The sequence below is a fragment of the Juglans microcarpa x Juglans regia genome, chromosome 4S, assembly GCF_004785595.1.
Source record: "Juglans microcarpa x Juglans regia isolate MS1-56 chromosome 4S, Jm3101_v1.0, whole genome shotgun sequence".
Lineage (NCBI taxonomy): Eukaryota > Viridiplantae > Streptophyta > Magnoliopsida > Fagales > Juglandaceae > Juglans > Juglans microcarpa x Juglans regia.
Genome location: NC_054601.1, coordinates 1,896,349 through 1,912,669, shown reverse-complemented (window position 1 = coordinate 1,912,669; position 16,321 = coordinate 1,896,349). Strand labels below are relative to the sequence as shown.

At 36.5% G+C, this 16,321-nt stretch overlaps 2 protein-coding genes and 1 long non-coding RNA gene across 8 annotated transcripts; all 3 read right to left on the bottom strand.

Moving 5' to 3' along the window:
- Positions 1 to 3,063: 3,063 nt before the first annotated feature.
- Positions 3,064 to 6,819, bottom strand: LOC121262522. Of its 4 annotated transcripts, none has more exons than XR_005940113.1 (4): positions 6,432 to 6,817; positions 4,128 to 5,200; positions 3,413 to 3,522; positions 3,064 to 3,348 (listed from the first exon to the last, which is right to left on the bottom strand). XR_005940113.1 is itself a non-coding variant. In XM_041165025.1 (4 exons), the coding sequence occupies exons 2-3, from the start codon at positions 5,021 to 5,023 to the stop codon at positions 3,486 to 3,488; spliced, it is 933 nt and encodes a 310-aa protein (XP_041020959.1). In that variant the 5' UTR covers positions 5,024 to 5,200; positions 6,432 to 6,819; the 3' UTR covers positions 3,064 to 3,253. The 4 variants fall into 4 exon arrangements, 2 of the variants coding, with proteins under 2 accessions (XP_041020959.1, XP_041020960.1); XM_041165025.1 differs by having other exon boundaries at positions 3,064 to 3,253; positions 3,486 to 3,522; positions 6,432 to 6,819; XR_005940114.1 differs by lacking the exon at positions 6,432 to 6,817 and having other exon boundaries at positions 4,128 to 5,339.
- Positions 6,820 to 7,347: 528 nt separating this feature from the next.
- On the bottom strand, positions 7,348 to 14,670 carry LOC121262521 (HBS1-like protein). Of its 3 annotated transcripts, none has more exons than XM_041165021.1 (12): positions 14,145 to 14,670; positions 13,655 to 13,861; positions 13,435 to 13,535; positions 12,706 to 12,864; positions 11,862 to 11,939; positions 10,260 to 10,705; positions 10,028 to 10,138; positions 9,460 to 9,947; positions 8,865 to 9,033; positions 8,115 to 8,354; positions 7,883 to 8,017; positions 7,348 to 7,753 (listed from the first exon to the last, which is right to left on the bottom strand). In XM_041165021.1, the coding sequence occupies exons 3-12, from the start codon at positions 13,529 to 13,531 to the stop codon at positions 7,622 to 7,624; spliced, it is 2,055 nt and encodes a 684-aa protein (XP_041020955.1). In that variant the 5' UTR covers positions 13,532 to 13,535; positions 13,655 to 13,861; positions 14,145 to 14,670; the 3' UTR covers positions 7,348 to 7,621. The 3 variants fall into 3 exon arrangements, with proteins under 3 accessions (XP_041020955.1, XP_041020956.1, XP_041020957.1); XM_041165022.1 differs by having other exon boundaries at positions 14,444 to 14,670; XM_041165023.1 differs by lacking the exons at positions 13,435 to 13,535; positions 13,655 to 13,861; positions 14,145 to 14,670 and having other exon boundaries at positions 10,260 to 10,727.
- Positions 14,671 to 15,595: 925 nt separating this feature from the next.
- On the bottom strand, positions 15,596 to 15,904 carry LOC121262291. Its single transcript, XR_005940078.1, has 3 exons — positions 15,815 to 15,904; positions 15,727 to 15,752; positions 15,596 to 15,689 (listed from the first exon to the last, which is right to left on the bottom strand). It is a non-coding gene; the product is annotated as an uncharacterized LOC121262291 (long non-coding RNA).
- Positions 15,905 to 16,321: the final 417 nt, after the last annotated feature.

Below are 16,321 nucleotides of genomic sequence, written 5' to 3'. Positions count from 1 at the left end.
AAAAAAAAAAAAAAAAAAGGGAAAAGTAGAAAGTTCAACTAAATAGTCTTGACTACAATTTAATTTAAAAGCAAAGCACTTGATCTTGACCTAATTTATATACAGTGCAGTAGTAGTGGCCTAGCCATTTTTTAGCAAAAATTTGACTAGAAAATTCATATATATATATTTTTTAATTTAGCTAACCACTTTTCAACAACATCAAATAACAAACTCTTTATCTATCACTATTCTATTAAAATATTATTTTTGATCTTTTCATTTATTTTAATTCTAATGGTTATTGAAATATTTATTCGTTATTAAAAAGTTCACATTAATTTTTCAATGTTCATATTATTCTAACGGATATAATTTTCTAATGGTTTTTTTTTTTTTTTACAACGGTCATATTCTTCTAACGGATATATTTTTCTAACTATAAAACATAACATTTCCTCAAAAAAAATTTTACTTCAACTCAAGTTTTTCTGTTAAAGGTCTGTAACCTGATTGACATAACCCCTAACTTCCAAAAGGGAGGTCTAGAGTTCAAAACCCCCCTCCCCCACTAAAAAAAAAAAAAAAACTCGAGTTTTTTTGTGAAATCATTTTTTTTTTCATTTTCTCCTAATGGATCGTTTGCTTTTTCACAAGATGGCACTTTTCGATTCAAATTTTGATGAAGAGTTTGAGATAGCGAGCAATTTGTTATGGATGAAGAAGGATCAAGTTCACGTGATTCTTCTAAAAAAATCACATAGATTCATCAGGTGTGATCGATTGCAAGCTCACCAAAATCTTTTTCGCGACTATTTTGCTGATCTTCCAATCTATCCTCACAGATACTTTTGAATAAGGTTTTGAATGAGGCGTTCTCTTTTTCTTTGTATTCAAACTACAGTAGAAGCCTATTATGTCCAGAGACAAGATGGTTTTGGATGACTCGGTTTTTCTTCATTTCAAAAGATGGATATGGTGTCACAACCAATTTTATGGATGAATACTTAAAGATTGGAAATATTACCATATTAAGAAGTCAAAATTTTTTTGTCAAAATAGTTATTTCAATTTTTTCTGAAAAGTATTTAAGGAAATTCAACAATGACGGCATTGCTAGATTGCTTGCAATTGGTGAGAAACGTAAATTTCTAGGTGTGTTAGGGAGCATCAATTGTATGCACTGGAAGTGGAAGAACTGCTTAGCATGATATGTACTATGATCATATCCATGAACCAATAATTGTTTTAGAAGCAGTGCCTTCTTATGATATATGGATTTGACATGCTTTTTTTAGATTATCTGGGTCTCATGATAATATAAATATGTTGATAAATCATTTATATTTTCTGACCTTATTCAAGGGCGTATTTCGACTGTCAATTACACAATTAATAGTCATAACTATGCAATGTGGGACTATTTTGCTAATGACATTTATCCGCAATGACAAATATTTGTTAAAACCATTTCAGCTCCCCAATGAAACAAGAAAAAATACTTTGCTACAGTCTAAGAGTCCGCAAGAAATGATGTGGAGCGTGATTTTAATGTGCTTCAACATGATTTGTTATAATTTATAGACTTGCACGGTTTTTTCACAGGCCGGATGCCTCTTTCTCAACCATCAGTCTGAACATAGATATATCCATATGCAATCTAAATGAACGAATCCCTTTATCAAACAAGAAGTTCCTAATTCACGTGCCTCGTCTCAGTTCGCTCCCTTTCTTTAACATTTTTTGCATTCATTAATTTTCCACTCTCTGTTACAGAACCAAACTCAAAGTCAATCAGAAATAAAATAGTAATGAGAGTCCTTATGGCTGACCCATGAACAACCCAACTTTCCTCCTCTAGATCCCAACCAAATCCACTTGATTTGCATCAAACTTTGTGAGGTTCCAGATCAACATCCCAAATCAGCAACCAAAATCGAAACACAGTCCTGAAAACAAAGAACCAAAAAAGGAAACAAAAAAAAAAAAAAAAAGAGTTCAGCAACGACGGTGTTCGTGGAGGTCAACGGTGGCAGATGAGGAGTTCAGTGAGATATGTTGCATAGTTTTGTGGAGAAAAAGCTGCGGAGCTGGTGAATAATGGTCTCAAGCGGGAAGAATATATTACTGTGAAAAAATAATTTGACCAACAATTTTGGCTGGCTACATTTGGCTAGTAAAAAATGTTGGGAGTTAAAATTACTGAATATATGTTAAGAGTTTGGTGTTGATGCATTTTAAGCAAGCTAGCCAAATCTTGGCTAAATTTTATCTCTGTCTAGGTTCACTACTAACGCTCTTAAAAGCCAGGCAAGTTTTTTTATGGCAGACTTTCTGAGGTTAGCGAGAATTTTGACAATTTTGCTGCTGAAGAATCTTTGGCATAGACGGCATCTATTAGAGTTGAATATGCTAACAGCGAAAGAGTACACGTCTTTGTCAGGCATATAAAATGGAATAATATCATAGAAGACTTCTTGCACTTAACCACCACAAATAGGCAATTTATTTATGCACCTGAAATGACATTTAGCTCCTCATCCAGTTTTTTGGGTCAAATTCTGGACTTAATGAACGGCAATTTACTGAAAAACGGTCTTACACCTAACCAGAGTATAGACATCAGGGCCTTATTATTCAGGGCTTTAAACCTGCTCGAATGATACCTTCAATATTCCTCTCACGGCTACAAATCTTTGGTCAAAATAGCGTTCAGTCATGCATATGCTTTACCACAAGTTTCTGACTATCTAACTTTCTCCAAACAAGAAGAATGCTTTATGTATATGTCTTACCACACATGCATTGAAAATTCCCATTCCAACTTACATCATTCCTCTAAATAGAAATTACACACAGAAGGAAATACTTCAAAGTTGGTCAAAGATCAAGACGTTTTTGTTTTTGTTTCGGCTTTTGTATGTAATTTATCTTTTGGAGTGCGGAAGAGGCAGGCAAAACTTAAGATAAAATGGCCAATATTAGCCATGCCGAGGTTGGTAAGATAATACTTTACATAGTTATTATACTTTCTCCCCATCCATCAGAACTAGAGAGAGAGAGAGAGAGAGAGAGAGATGGAAGTTTACCAAAGCAGTCATAACATAACCAGATGGATTATCAGGTTAGTTCATGTATAATCACCACATCTCATCACAAATGTTACAAGACGAGATCCAGATGAGCTTTTGCATGTTTTAACATTGAGGTGATCTGAAGCAAGCATACAGTGTTTTCTACTTCCTCTGTTTTTCACTATACATCTAAGCAAGCACTGTCAAAGAAAAACAATTAAGTTATATGCCTAAAAAAGACAGAATAACCAAATATGCCCTCTCACTTCAAACAATGAAGACGAGGGTTATAGTAAACAATTACTGAATGGCGGGAAATGATTATGCCTGGAGATGCAATTACATTATACGACACAAGATAAAATGACCAAAGATTTTCCATTGTATAGTAAACAATAGCCAGCATAAAGAGGATCCATGGGCAGTGCATACCTAATTGTCATAGAAGCGGGAACGGCGTCTTTGAGAACTGTGAATATAACAGTTATATTTGTAAGTTTTTTATAAACTAATGAGCTAGGCAGTGCTATGTTAATTTTCCTGTATAAAATATTTTGATGCTATGAACCAAGATTTCCAAAAGTGTAGCATTCCATGTCTCTTTGCACCTATACAATGACAATGGTTAAGAAAGTTGAGTTTATTTTTATTTGGTTTTTTTTTTTTTTTTTTTTTTTTTTGGGGGGGGGGGGGGTTGTTTAGATAGGAGTATTGCTACATTCACAAAGGAATTACACAAAATAATCCCACAAACTAACGTGGCTTCATCTGATCTGTTAGATCTAATTTATAATAAAAGTAACTTTACAATCTGATGAACCACGTAAAACCACATCAGTTTGGAGGATTGCTTTCTTGTAATCCCTTTGTGGCTAAAGTATTTCCCTTTAGATAATGTCAATTAACTCATGTCATGAAAAAATTGATGTACAAAATTAAAAGCAGGCAGAACTCTGACCAACGTTCAGAGATTAGATCAATCAGCAATAAAACTTAAGATTCAATGGACAACAGACATAACAATATCATCCCATAAGACAATTAAGATTAAGATACAGAAGAAGCAGTACTGACCTGCGATGATTGGAGGTATCCCTTGGGACATTTGTACTCACAAAATCATAATCAGTCTCGTCTACCCTATACTCAGAATATTCTACAGATGTTACAGAACCCCCATCAGAAATGGAACTATCATAACTTGTACGGTGATTTCCACTTCTTGTATCACTAACTCTTGACCTTCTTCTGTTTCTAGAACTCCGGAAGTTATCAAACACCTGATAAAGGATACAAGAGGTCCACCAATTCCCCTCATCCCCAGGGAAGTCCTCAAATTCATCTACAGTTTCATCATCCCCATATTCAATTACATAGTCTCCCAAAACCACACCATGTGGGACTTCGGAATGAATAGTGCTCAAAACATCTATGATCTCAGAGGACTGCTGGAAATTCTCCCAATCAAGCTGCTGAGCAGGATCAATCTTTGATGGACGAGCATGAGGGTGCACCAGTCGAGCATGGTTTTGCAGTTCTAAATACGTCCCCATAAATTTACATTGTGCCTCCTCACAATAACGTCTCTTCTCATCTAGATATAGACGAGCCTTTTCAACAACCACCCACCCAGTAACCTCTCCTCTACACAAGGGACAACTTGGTTTATAGTTGCCTTCAGATACCACTGGCTCGCTGTTTTCTGTGGGAGTTACATTTGATGTTGAAGCCGATGACATACCATACGCGCTTTTGAAACGGTCTAAGCAGTTTGAGTGCAAATGGTCTGTGTCACACACAAAAGGATGGCATCCTTTCTCATGAGATGAGCATTGAAGGAGTACACCATTGTGCGGAAACTCCAAGCATATCGGGCAAAACACATCTTCCCAAGTAGTACTCAATTGAATATCTTCCATGTTGGATACATTGGGCTTGAATCTTCCTTTACATAAAGGTCTTAAGGCCATGAAGATAATATTGAATTGAAAATGTAAAAGCAGATAGCATGCAGCTCACTTTCCTTAGATAACAACTGTCAATTACACAAAAAAAGTGATGGAAATACTAAGGATAACTTGCCAAGTTTTTATGCCAAACCAAATGGAACAAGCCCCTTATGTAGAACAACATGCTATCATACAAAGCTGCACAAAAAATAACAGTAAGTGGAAGATAGTTAAAAAAATGATGAAAACAATGGTAGACATGAAAGTAGCTACATTTTTTAAGTTGTTAGTTACACTAAAAACGCTTCTTTTTTCTTTGCACCCCCGCGCAGCCAGGGGGGGGTTTCTATGTGGCAGTGCAAAACGGTACAAGTCTTTGCAACACTTTTCCCCTAGAACCAGTTAGTTTCATCTCTGGTATGTGGTATCTATGTTTAATATGGTTGCCAAGACAAATAGGTTCTATAAAGAATATGATGCCATAAATCTTATACTCAATATCCTGAATCTGAATTAAAAAGATAATATATATATATATATATATGTATTCTAAGAGCAATGAGTAAGCCTAGTACATAAGACCTTTTCACTTTCTGGAAACCAACAAGAAAAAAATTCAAAACCCATTCTATTTTATCTTTTAGAATTATTTTCAGAAGCCAAAAAGAGCTTATATCATACGTTTCATTATATTGCTCAGATGAAACAGAAATCAAAATGCTTAGTTTTAGGGGATGAGAAATAAATCAACAGGCTCTCATAGCCAACAAACATATGGAAAGAAAAAGATTATAATTTATTTTTTTAATAAAAGGTTAGGCTGCCAATGTTTTCCGATCATTTAATAAAATAGAACAAGCACAGTATCATTTGAAATCAATCAACTAAAATTTCAGCAATCATATATTTGTCCATAAAGATATTAGCCACACAGAAAAATAAAAGCCTGAGCTTACAATTACATGTATGTAAAGTATCGAAATAGACACTGGCGATAAAATCCCAATTGACCTAAACTTATGGTACAAAACATAATGATCCATTAGCCACCTAGATTTCATAATGATTGATAGAAGTCCACAAACCCAAAATCACCGAGTTAACGAATGACCCCGCAGTCCGTACTAACTAATAGACAGACTAGTAGATATTACTCGTTAAAAATAGCTGCTCACTAAAAAATGGATCAAACCACAATCATGGGCATTCAACAAAAGCAACTCTAGAACGTAACCATAACGAACTAAGATTAAAATGGAATTTTTAACATGCTAAATCCAATATCACGGGCGTTCTGTGAACTCAAAAGACACCAAGTAAATCAACTAAAACCCATGAAAAAACTTCTTTTATTCAGAAAACACACAAGCCCCCACGCAAACTGGAACATGCAAAGTGATGAATAACATTGAAATCGAACATGACTAACCTTAAATATAGTATTATTCTGGAGTCCAGAGGAAAAACCCAGATAGGTATATCATATAAAGGCCTAAGGAAGGAGATGGAAAGTTCGTTCTCCTTGGTTCGTGTGCGCGATTGGGTGGGCAGGGGGGCATCTGTTTGAGACTTTCAGGAGTTCGCAGAGTTTCTCTCCTTCCTTTTGGAATCTAAAAAGTTAGAAAGTACACCTTTTCTTAAGTTAATTGACGTAAATGCCCTTTTACTTGACTAAATGTAAGAACTATCTTTATTGAATTTTTTTCCCCGGAAACACTATTGTCTTGTTCACACGTTTTGTAAAATGTTTTCTGGTTTTCATGTTCTTTGTGTATATATATAGTTTTCAGAGTTGTATATGGCTCGTCGTTCTTTTTAGTTTATTTCAATAATTGTCTCATTAATTGCATCAACATTTGATACCAATCAACATATAATGCCTGCCGGTACGATATATTTTTTTTAATAGTATAATACAATTGCAAATAATTTTCTTACCATATAATTGGAGAAAGGGTAAAGAAGGTAAATTACTTTCAGAAAAGGAATCGCATCGACACGGATTAGGAAGAGAAAGTAATCGTTAACTTCTATTTTTTATTTAAGTAAAAAAAAAAAAAAAACCGAAACCTTTCTTAATAGAAGTCAAAGACAAAAGTTAATAGTAAAGAGAATGCGTAGAGAGAGAGAGAGAGAGAGATGGGACATCTTACACTTGCGTAGATGCATGCATGCATGATGCACGTGTCTCCATAGTCAGACACTCGCCATTGCATGCTTTTTCCAAGTATACGAAGCAGTATATGGAAGGAGATGTCCAAGTCGCATTCGATACAGCAGAGAGACAAAAGACAAATAGCTTTTTCTTTCTTCCGGGACTCAAATGGAAGGAGAACTTCAAGTGATTGAATTTAAATAAATAGCATAAAATAATCAATAAAATATCTTACAAAAGTACAGGTATATAATTCGACCTATACCTTTCTTGTATAATGCACATTCCATAGACAAACCCAAATAAAAATTGACAGAAACCTCCTGAGCCCCATCACTAAGCTCCTGTCACGAAGGTTTCCCCCAGCATTACCGTTCAACAGTTCTTACCTCTGTACGGAGACGAGAGAATGAACAAAAATGTTGCGCTAGCTTATGCAAATGGTATTGCCACTTATCGATCAACTAATCCTGCTCCTCAATTATTCGGGTTACGAGCCCGACAGCAATTGTTCTTCCTAATGCTCTTAGAAACACTCTCCCAAGAGCTCTACAACTTGAAAACTCTTCTACGCACACGGGTCCTTGCAAAGCCACCTGAAGTTTGTTTTAGAAAAAGAAAAAACACCAAGGGTCAAACCAAAACCAAAGTTCCCTGCCACAACCTGAATTGTATCAATTGAACTTTAAAATTGAAGGAGCACAACTTTTGTCATCTTAATTCACCTCAACAACAGCAGTCTGCTTGGCGGTAAGACAACGAGGTGCCTTCTTTGTCACCTTGCCAGTCTTTGGATCAAGTAAAGACAACATTCTGACCATTCTTGCAGCTTCCTTTGCATGGTGCACGTGAAATTCCAACTGTTCATTCCACTCAAATTATTATATTGTCACCCATAGACAAGCAATATAGTGAAACGAAAACAATATAGATATCTCATGTAAACAGAAAAGACACCTGGGAGCCAATTAAAATTGGGGTGGTAACATCCAAAACAAGGACTTTCAATTCCAAATGTTTTGCAACGGCAACCGGAAAATCAGGGTGACATAGCACGCCCCCTGCCGTCAAGAGGCTCCCATCAATGCCTTGCAGACTAACAGCCACATTGTCACCAGCTCTTGCAAAGGAACAAGCCTGAGAATCACGTTCTAAGGAACGCACTATCCCTACATTTCCTGATGGCATAACTAGAACCTGCAATCACACACATTACAGTCAGGGTTTATGGCACCTGTAAAGAGAAGGATGGTGAAGAAAACAGATGCCAAATAAAGCCAACAACTTTTGTCATTGACATACAACAACATGTTGGGGCTGTGTACATGCACAAACTGTCATCCAATTGTGCGAATCACTTCTATCAAGATGAAGAAATGGGCTATCAATGCAATAAGCACGTTGATCAAACCAAAGATTGCCAGGTGACTGGGTAAAAATAAATTCAAGCAAATACCAATTACAGATGTCCCGAGTAAATATAACTCAGCACAGTCTACCATCTACATGCAATCAAGGAAGTTTATTTTTTTAATCAGTAAAATAAAATTTTATTTAGTCAAGGAAACTTAGCTTCACTCAACAATATATGTGAATCCTATAATAGTATAAATCTAAGATGTTAATACAAGGAACTTGGTACTTTGGAGGATAAAAAATTGAACCCCTTAATCTATCAATGAAAGCTTCCAATACTACTCTGCATACCTTGGATCCACTTCGGAGAGCTCCAGCTTCTAGTTTACCACAGGCAGACACCTGCCCTAGTGAAGACAATTTAAGAACATCACATATGGGCATAAGTACAGGCTTTGAGAAATCTCTCATAGGAGGTTGGAGGGAATCAATTGCATCCAGCAGATAAGGTCCATGATACCTGCATTCCAATCAACATATCAAAAATAAAAATTATTTGCAATATCAGTTGCACATCATTAAAATCTATAGAAGACAATTCTTCATGATGGAGATGAAAAAAGCTACCATCCCAACATGGGCAAATTAGTGGCATACTTGATTTGGCCTAGACAGGAATGTTGAGCATTACATCATACTTTAGCATGCATCAATGTTCATTCACTTTTATCTGTTTACTTTCAGTCGCCTTTCCAATTATTTTACAGTACTGTATTTTTTTTCTCCCAGTTAAATACTGATAAGATATTTTTCCCAAAATTGAATACATCTTAAGCTCAGTTTCTACTGCACAATGGTGCATAAAGTTACCATTGACAGAAAGTATGAAGACCTAGAAGAGGAACAAGACGTCTGACTAGAATTTGATGGATGAAAGGAAACTCACCAGGACAGCAGACGAACATCAGAAGGAGCTGCCACCAAATTTTGATTTTCCATGGCACTCAACGGGATCAATATTATAGAAGAATCTCTAAAACCACAAGAACGGAGAAATGTTCCAAGTCGCTGTTTAATCAAATCAAAACGTTCCTTAGAGTAATCCACAGCATCCATTTTGTTAACTGCAACTATAATTTGATCAACACCAAAACTTCTGATAAGTTGTGCATGCTCCCGTGTTTGACCCTTAGCACTGTCCATGCCAACCTCAAATGAACCAACTGAGGCATCTATGACAAGAACTGCAGCATCTGCCTGTGCTGCCCCAGATATCATGTTTGGTACAAAATCCTTATGGCCTGGTGAGTCAAGCACAACAACATGATACTTTTTGGAATCAAAATATGCAACAGCCACTGTCATAGTTATTCCCCTTTCCCTTTCTTCAGTGCTCTCATCCAAAGCCCAAGCATAAGCAAAGGAGCCCTTGCCCTGCTTGGATATGCAAACACCACATAAATACAATAACATCAGGCTTGAGAGTACCCACATACAAATCATTGTGATTTTACCTGTAACTTAGCCTCCTTTTCATTTTTGTGCATCTCTTTTTGTGATATTCGCCCTAAAAGGTGTAGTAGTCTACCAGAGAGTGTTGATTTTCCGGAATCAACATGACCAACCTATAATGACAGATTAAATGAAAAGGCATCAGTGATGTGTTCTGATACTAAATAAACTATAATAAAGGAGTTGAATAGCTGGGCTTCCTATATAGTAAGACTAGCATTAAGGTTGACTTACAATTGCAAGATTCAGTTGATTCAATGTATCTTCAGCTTGGCCAGGGAGCATCCAATTTTCAGGTTTATATTTTGTATTTGAACGAGTCACTCTGGCATTACCATTTTTTGACAATCCAGATCCAGCATCTAAAGCCATTTTGTTCAAACTATTGGTAAGACTTCGTGGGTTGCCCCTACTCATTGAAGAACTACTGCTCTCATCTATTGCATCAGGTCTGCCTTTTATAGTCAATGCAGCTGGGCTAACAGAGCTTTTATCACTCGATGGCATGTTGCCTGTACCATTCTTTGAATAATTGCTCCCATCCTCGCTATGATGTCTGCCTTTTCGCATCAATGAAGATGAGATATCTGCCCTGTCAGCACTTGATTTTATGCCAACTACACCAATATTCTGATCTATGCTTGAGGAAACTCTTGAAGATTTCAAGTCGGTAGAGTTGGCTGCAAGTAAAGAGTAGTAAGGCTGCAAATAAAAAGTAGTAGACAAAGAGAGTAACATTTTACACTCAAGTGATACGAAGAAGTGCTTTTAAAAAATATTCAATCAATCCATATCAGTATTTCTCAGAAAACTCTGAAAACTAGAGAAGCAAAAAAATGCTTGATCGACAAAACAGAAGTATATTTGCAACTGGAAGCAACAGTCGGGCAGACTTTTTATTCCAATTCAGAACCAACCAGTCATGGGCTAATTTGTAGCCCAAAATCAATCAAACGGCTGTCAGTAAAAGAACCAAAACAATTCAAAACGTGAAAAGGTGTGCTTAGTTTGGCAGGACCATTTTATCATTCATCTGTCAGAATAAGATACTAAAAAATATTTCCCTATCAAAAAATTAAGATATCTGAACTTAACTACTTCAGTTCAGATGAAAGATGCACAGGCACAATTGCCTACTACCCCCAAGCAATTACCCACATAATGCAAAAACAATTAAAAGAAAAGCAAATGCATCCTTATTTAACAAAATTATAGTTATATTTTATTGCTTGCTAATGGTCTTTGGACCCATTGGCATCACCACACCTCTATTTTTTTACGTGTGCACGTGAATCAAAACACCTTTTCTATGAATCATGTAATGAAGCTATTCTAAGGATTTCGGGCTGAGTCTTCTAGAGAATGATCCTCCTAATGTGGCACACTGTAGACATAGAATGCAAGTCAAACTTCTTCAAATGCTAAGAGAGAATTCCTACATCCTTCCAACTAAGAAATGTGATAATGAAATTCAATGCATCTCATCAACAGAAAGGAATGAGTTTTGAACAGGCAACCTCATATTATATCATCACCCAGCTTCTTCATATCACTCATCAACAATTAAATGTCCACTTCAATAAAAGGGCCAAGCATGTAAACTTGTAAACTTGCCTCAACAGAATTCCACAGAATTCAAAAGGAATTCTATATCAATAAGAAGGATTGCAAAAAATTCTTTTTAACTTTCAGTTAAGGATGTGGTGGTCCAAAAGCTCTTTCCATAACCTTTTTATCTTGCCAAGTTTTTTTCTGTTCTTTTAAAAAAAAAAAAAGGAAGAGAAAATTGAAATTGAAATTTTAGTGACAATCATATCTGCAACAACAATAGGATACCTTTTGAAACCTTTTTGGAGGAATGCAGTCCATCAAAAACCAAATCATCTGGGGAGGGAGCATCGAACTTGAAACGAGCTGTATCATCAACATGCATAAGGTTAGAACACATCTAACACTGCATATGGACATCTCTAGGGAAACTACAACTTACAGAATAAAGTAGAGTACAGATGGACATAAGAGTATTCTCAACTACAAGAATAAAGGGAATGTCTATTCTACTTCTATATATCCACATCTGATGTGGAACATGTGCAGACCTATATTAAAATGGTGCTGGCTACAAGTACTAAATGTCTTAATGGAGTTCATGAGATTGTCCTTGCATATTCATATGCATGTGGGAGCTATTGCCTCTTCCTTCAGAAAAACATCATTCTGCTTTTGAAATGATGCAGCCTTTTTGGGTATCAGTCGTGGCAATGATGCAAATAGAGACTTGGCCATTTTGGATGCTCCAGAATCTTTGCACATGCCTTCAACTGCATGAAAGAGATCTATTCTATAAAAGCACAACAAACTTGAAAGAAATTCTAACAAGAACACTAAAATAAGGTGGTGCCAAGACAGTACAAGATCTCTGCATTGGCAACCTGAAATACAATATTTAGTTCAACATGGGAGCTCTTGCCCAAAACCAAACCCAACATGTACATTTTGAATTTTCTAAAAACGGGGAAGGAAGAGAGACATAAGTGTTCCCGTAACACAAACTAAATATCAGCAGAGATCAGGAATCCCCATAACACAAAGTAAAAATCAGCAGAAGTCAATCCATTCAGAAACTGCATTCCCAGAATGTAAGTTAATGTGATTACAATAAGAAGATACAATAGCATACCTGTTTTCTTATCACTGCCGGCGCCATAATTGATCAAAGGATTACGAAGAACCCCACAAATATCACATACAGACAAGCTCTCATCATTATCATACGTGCAGATGGAGCAACGCCAAATCCCACGCTTAATAGTCTCTTGCTTCGACTGAGGTATGTTGCCTGTACAGAAGCAAAAAAAAAAAAGGGACCTCATATAATGAGAAACATGTCAGAGGATCCACGTATCTTAGAGCTTTACTTTTAAAGCAGAACATAAGTGGATAAAGACCAGCTTTAGATAAATAATATCCTATGAACTTTGCCCCACAGCCAATTCAGTCAGCAGCTAATCTCTAATACTATAATGCACACGACAACTATTGCTACCACCATCATTACCTTTCTTTAAATGAGATCACGTTTAACTCTAGAAATAAGAATTGGACTTACATCCATATGCATCTTGGTACAAGTATTTCATTATTCTAGGGACAGAAAATAAGAACTGTACCAAACAGTGGAAAGGTAGCAAAAACTAGTTGAGAACAGGTCAAACATCATGCAAAATGTGAAAATTGATCTGCTTACCATCTCATCTACATACAGGACTGATATTTTTTCGACACATTATTAAATACACTCTCTCTAACATTGCCAATGTCCTGGATAACAGGTAAAAGAAACCAAAACAAAGAAAGAAAAAAGGCAGCATGAACCAATGAAATGGAGCTTTGAGTTAAGGTTACTGACCATTATCTTCTACATCTAAATCATAATCAACATCATAATCTTCATAGTCATCATATTCTTCATCATAATCAACTCCATAACTCACTTTACGAGGCATGGCCCTAGTATGGGAGAGAAAGAGATAAAAACAAAAACAATCTTTCAACTGGAGATGTAAGACAAAAGCAATATCTGCACGCAGATGAACAAAAGCACCCTCATTTTTCAAAAATCTACATACCCTGAAACTGTAGGACGTCAAAGAATCAGTACTTCTACGACGCCATTAGCCAACCAAACATTTCGTGGGGTTCCATATGTCATTGTCCAAGTTAATAAAATCTCCGAGCATCAAGCGACAAATGCCTCCGAAAAGTATAGAGGATAGCAAGAAATTGTTTCTGAGCTCCAAAAATATAGTGTCCTCTTCCTCCAAACGTCAATTAAGCTGCAAGCCAAATTATTTACAAAGAACTTTTAGTTTATTGGTAAAGCTGTCGTGATCACACTCCTATCTTTTTCACGTAGTACCATTATATAAATTGAAACATTTGGGAGTTTTTATGTGAAATCGAAATTAAAGAATAGTGATTATATTAACAATAATAATGATGCTGGTAATAATGAAGATGCTGCTGCTGATGATGATGATTCAAAATATAGCCGACTTAATTGAAATAAACGACGCTAGGAAAAAAAACAAATTATAAAAGTGAACTAAAACTTCATACCATTTCCGTAACTTTTTCCCCGGTTTTTCAGCAACCAAACGATAAGTGAGCCAATTATCGTGATGCCCTAAAGATCATTTAAATCTTGTCCAAATATATTCACACCAACAAATAGAAGAGAATGCAGAAAATGATTCAGTCGGTTTCCATGCGACTCTCTGCCAAGCAATCTCCACCACCGAATGACAAAAATATTCCGCCGAGAACAGAAAATCACAATGATATAGGGAACCTTGATACAACACCTAGGGTTTCTATGTTGAAGGAAGTGAATGACCAGAAAAACGATTAGGCTTTACCAGATAGACCGGCAATGAAGATCAATAAAGCTATAAAGATGCATCTTCCACAGTTTCCGCTTTTGCCTCTTCTGTAGGATCTTCTTTTCTTGGAGTTCTCTGCTGTCGTAAATACAAACTGAAAAAGGTGCAGAGCGTGTGAAGATATATATACGTGTGAGTAGTACAAAATTTGGTGTATGGGAAAGCTGTGTCGGCGGGCAACGCCAACGCCCAACGGCCATTTGCAATGGTAATGACACGTCCGATTGGATAGAAAATATTAGGAAAACAAAATTCTAGAAGGGATACTGATCGAATTGAGTTGATATAAATTAAAATTAGAGTTAAAAATTAAATAAAATATTATTATAGTATTATTTTTTAATATTATTTTTTGTTTTAAGATTTAAAAATTTTGAATTTTTTGTTATATTTTATTTAAAATTTTTAAAAAATTATAACAATTATATAAAATGAGTTGAGATAACTTTTGAATCCAAACAAGATCTAATTGTATCTCCAGTTTTCAAAGTATTTTCTTATTTAAATAATTTCTTATTGTCAGTCACGTGTTAAAGAAAAGAAAATAGCTGAATGCAGACGAGTTTCCACACACACTTGTGCACGAAGAAGGCCTAGCATGGCCAGCTGAAAATTGATATAGTACATTTCAACGGGTGATGCGTTGAGGCAGGAAAGGAGAAATCTTCACGAAGTCCCTATATTTTTTCTCAAGTTTGAGTTTCACAACCCTTTCATCTGCCAATACAGAATCAATAAACAAAAGCTACAATATTTCATGTAGAGTTGTTGACCCAAACTTGCCACAATCAATTTTTTCACTACTTAAGCTTGAGATTTCATGTAAGAAATTCAACACTAACTGAACGTTATCGTGCAAAATGAGACTACAAGTTAATCTGCCAATTGCAAACGAATTTACGACCCATCCAACAAGTCTCCACACCCACAACTAGAACAAATCCACCACCGGAAGCCTTACTAGGCAGCACCGTGAGAAACCAAAACTAAGCAACGCCCTCCACACTGTGAGCCTCTCCTCCATAAATGAGCAACCGACGGCAAACCATAGCAACCATAATGTCGCAAGACATGCTCCACCATGTTCTCTGTTTCGGGAAGTAAAAAACAATGCAAATTATCTTAGCTCTTAGCCTAGCTTCGCCTCGCACATAAACTTCTGACCACCTCGTGGGTTAGCGTCTCAACAAACAAAGCCACTGCATACTCCTCCACAAACAACCTTGACTACCCAGCCCCATTACTTTGCCACCCTGCACCATGACCAACGCTACCCAGCCAGCACCTGAGGCCAAACACTATAGAAACTATAATGGGTACCACCACAAGTTCATATGAAGCTGCCACATCCCTGAATTGTGAGCCACCATGGAAACAACCGACAGAAATGCCCTGTCTTGCTACCTTCGAAACAGAGCACCCCTATGCATAATCCAATTGCCACTACTCCCTTGAACTGCTACACGTAGAGGCCAACAACCATGGATGAAAAAGATTGGCTAGCCCCATTAACATTCTACCCAAGTCCTTATTGTACAACCACCCAACCCTGTGTAAGCACAACTCGGCAACAAGAGGAAGATAAGCCAGCCACAGTGACCCTCACTCCCATGTTTCAAGATCTAAGAGCGAAACGTGGGTCGCAGAGGAATGAGGAACGTGAAAATGGGGTGCGAAAATTAGTTTAGGGTTGATGAATGGAACCTAACCGGTTCTTCTAATCAGATTTGGGAATGGACACGGCGAACGAACCTATGTTGTCTTCTTCGTCGTGTTTTTCTTCTTCCATTTTTCTTCTTTTGTTTGTTTGTTTCTTTTTTAAACAAAGCTAACGTGACATATCATATGGGGGTG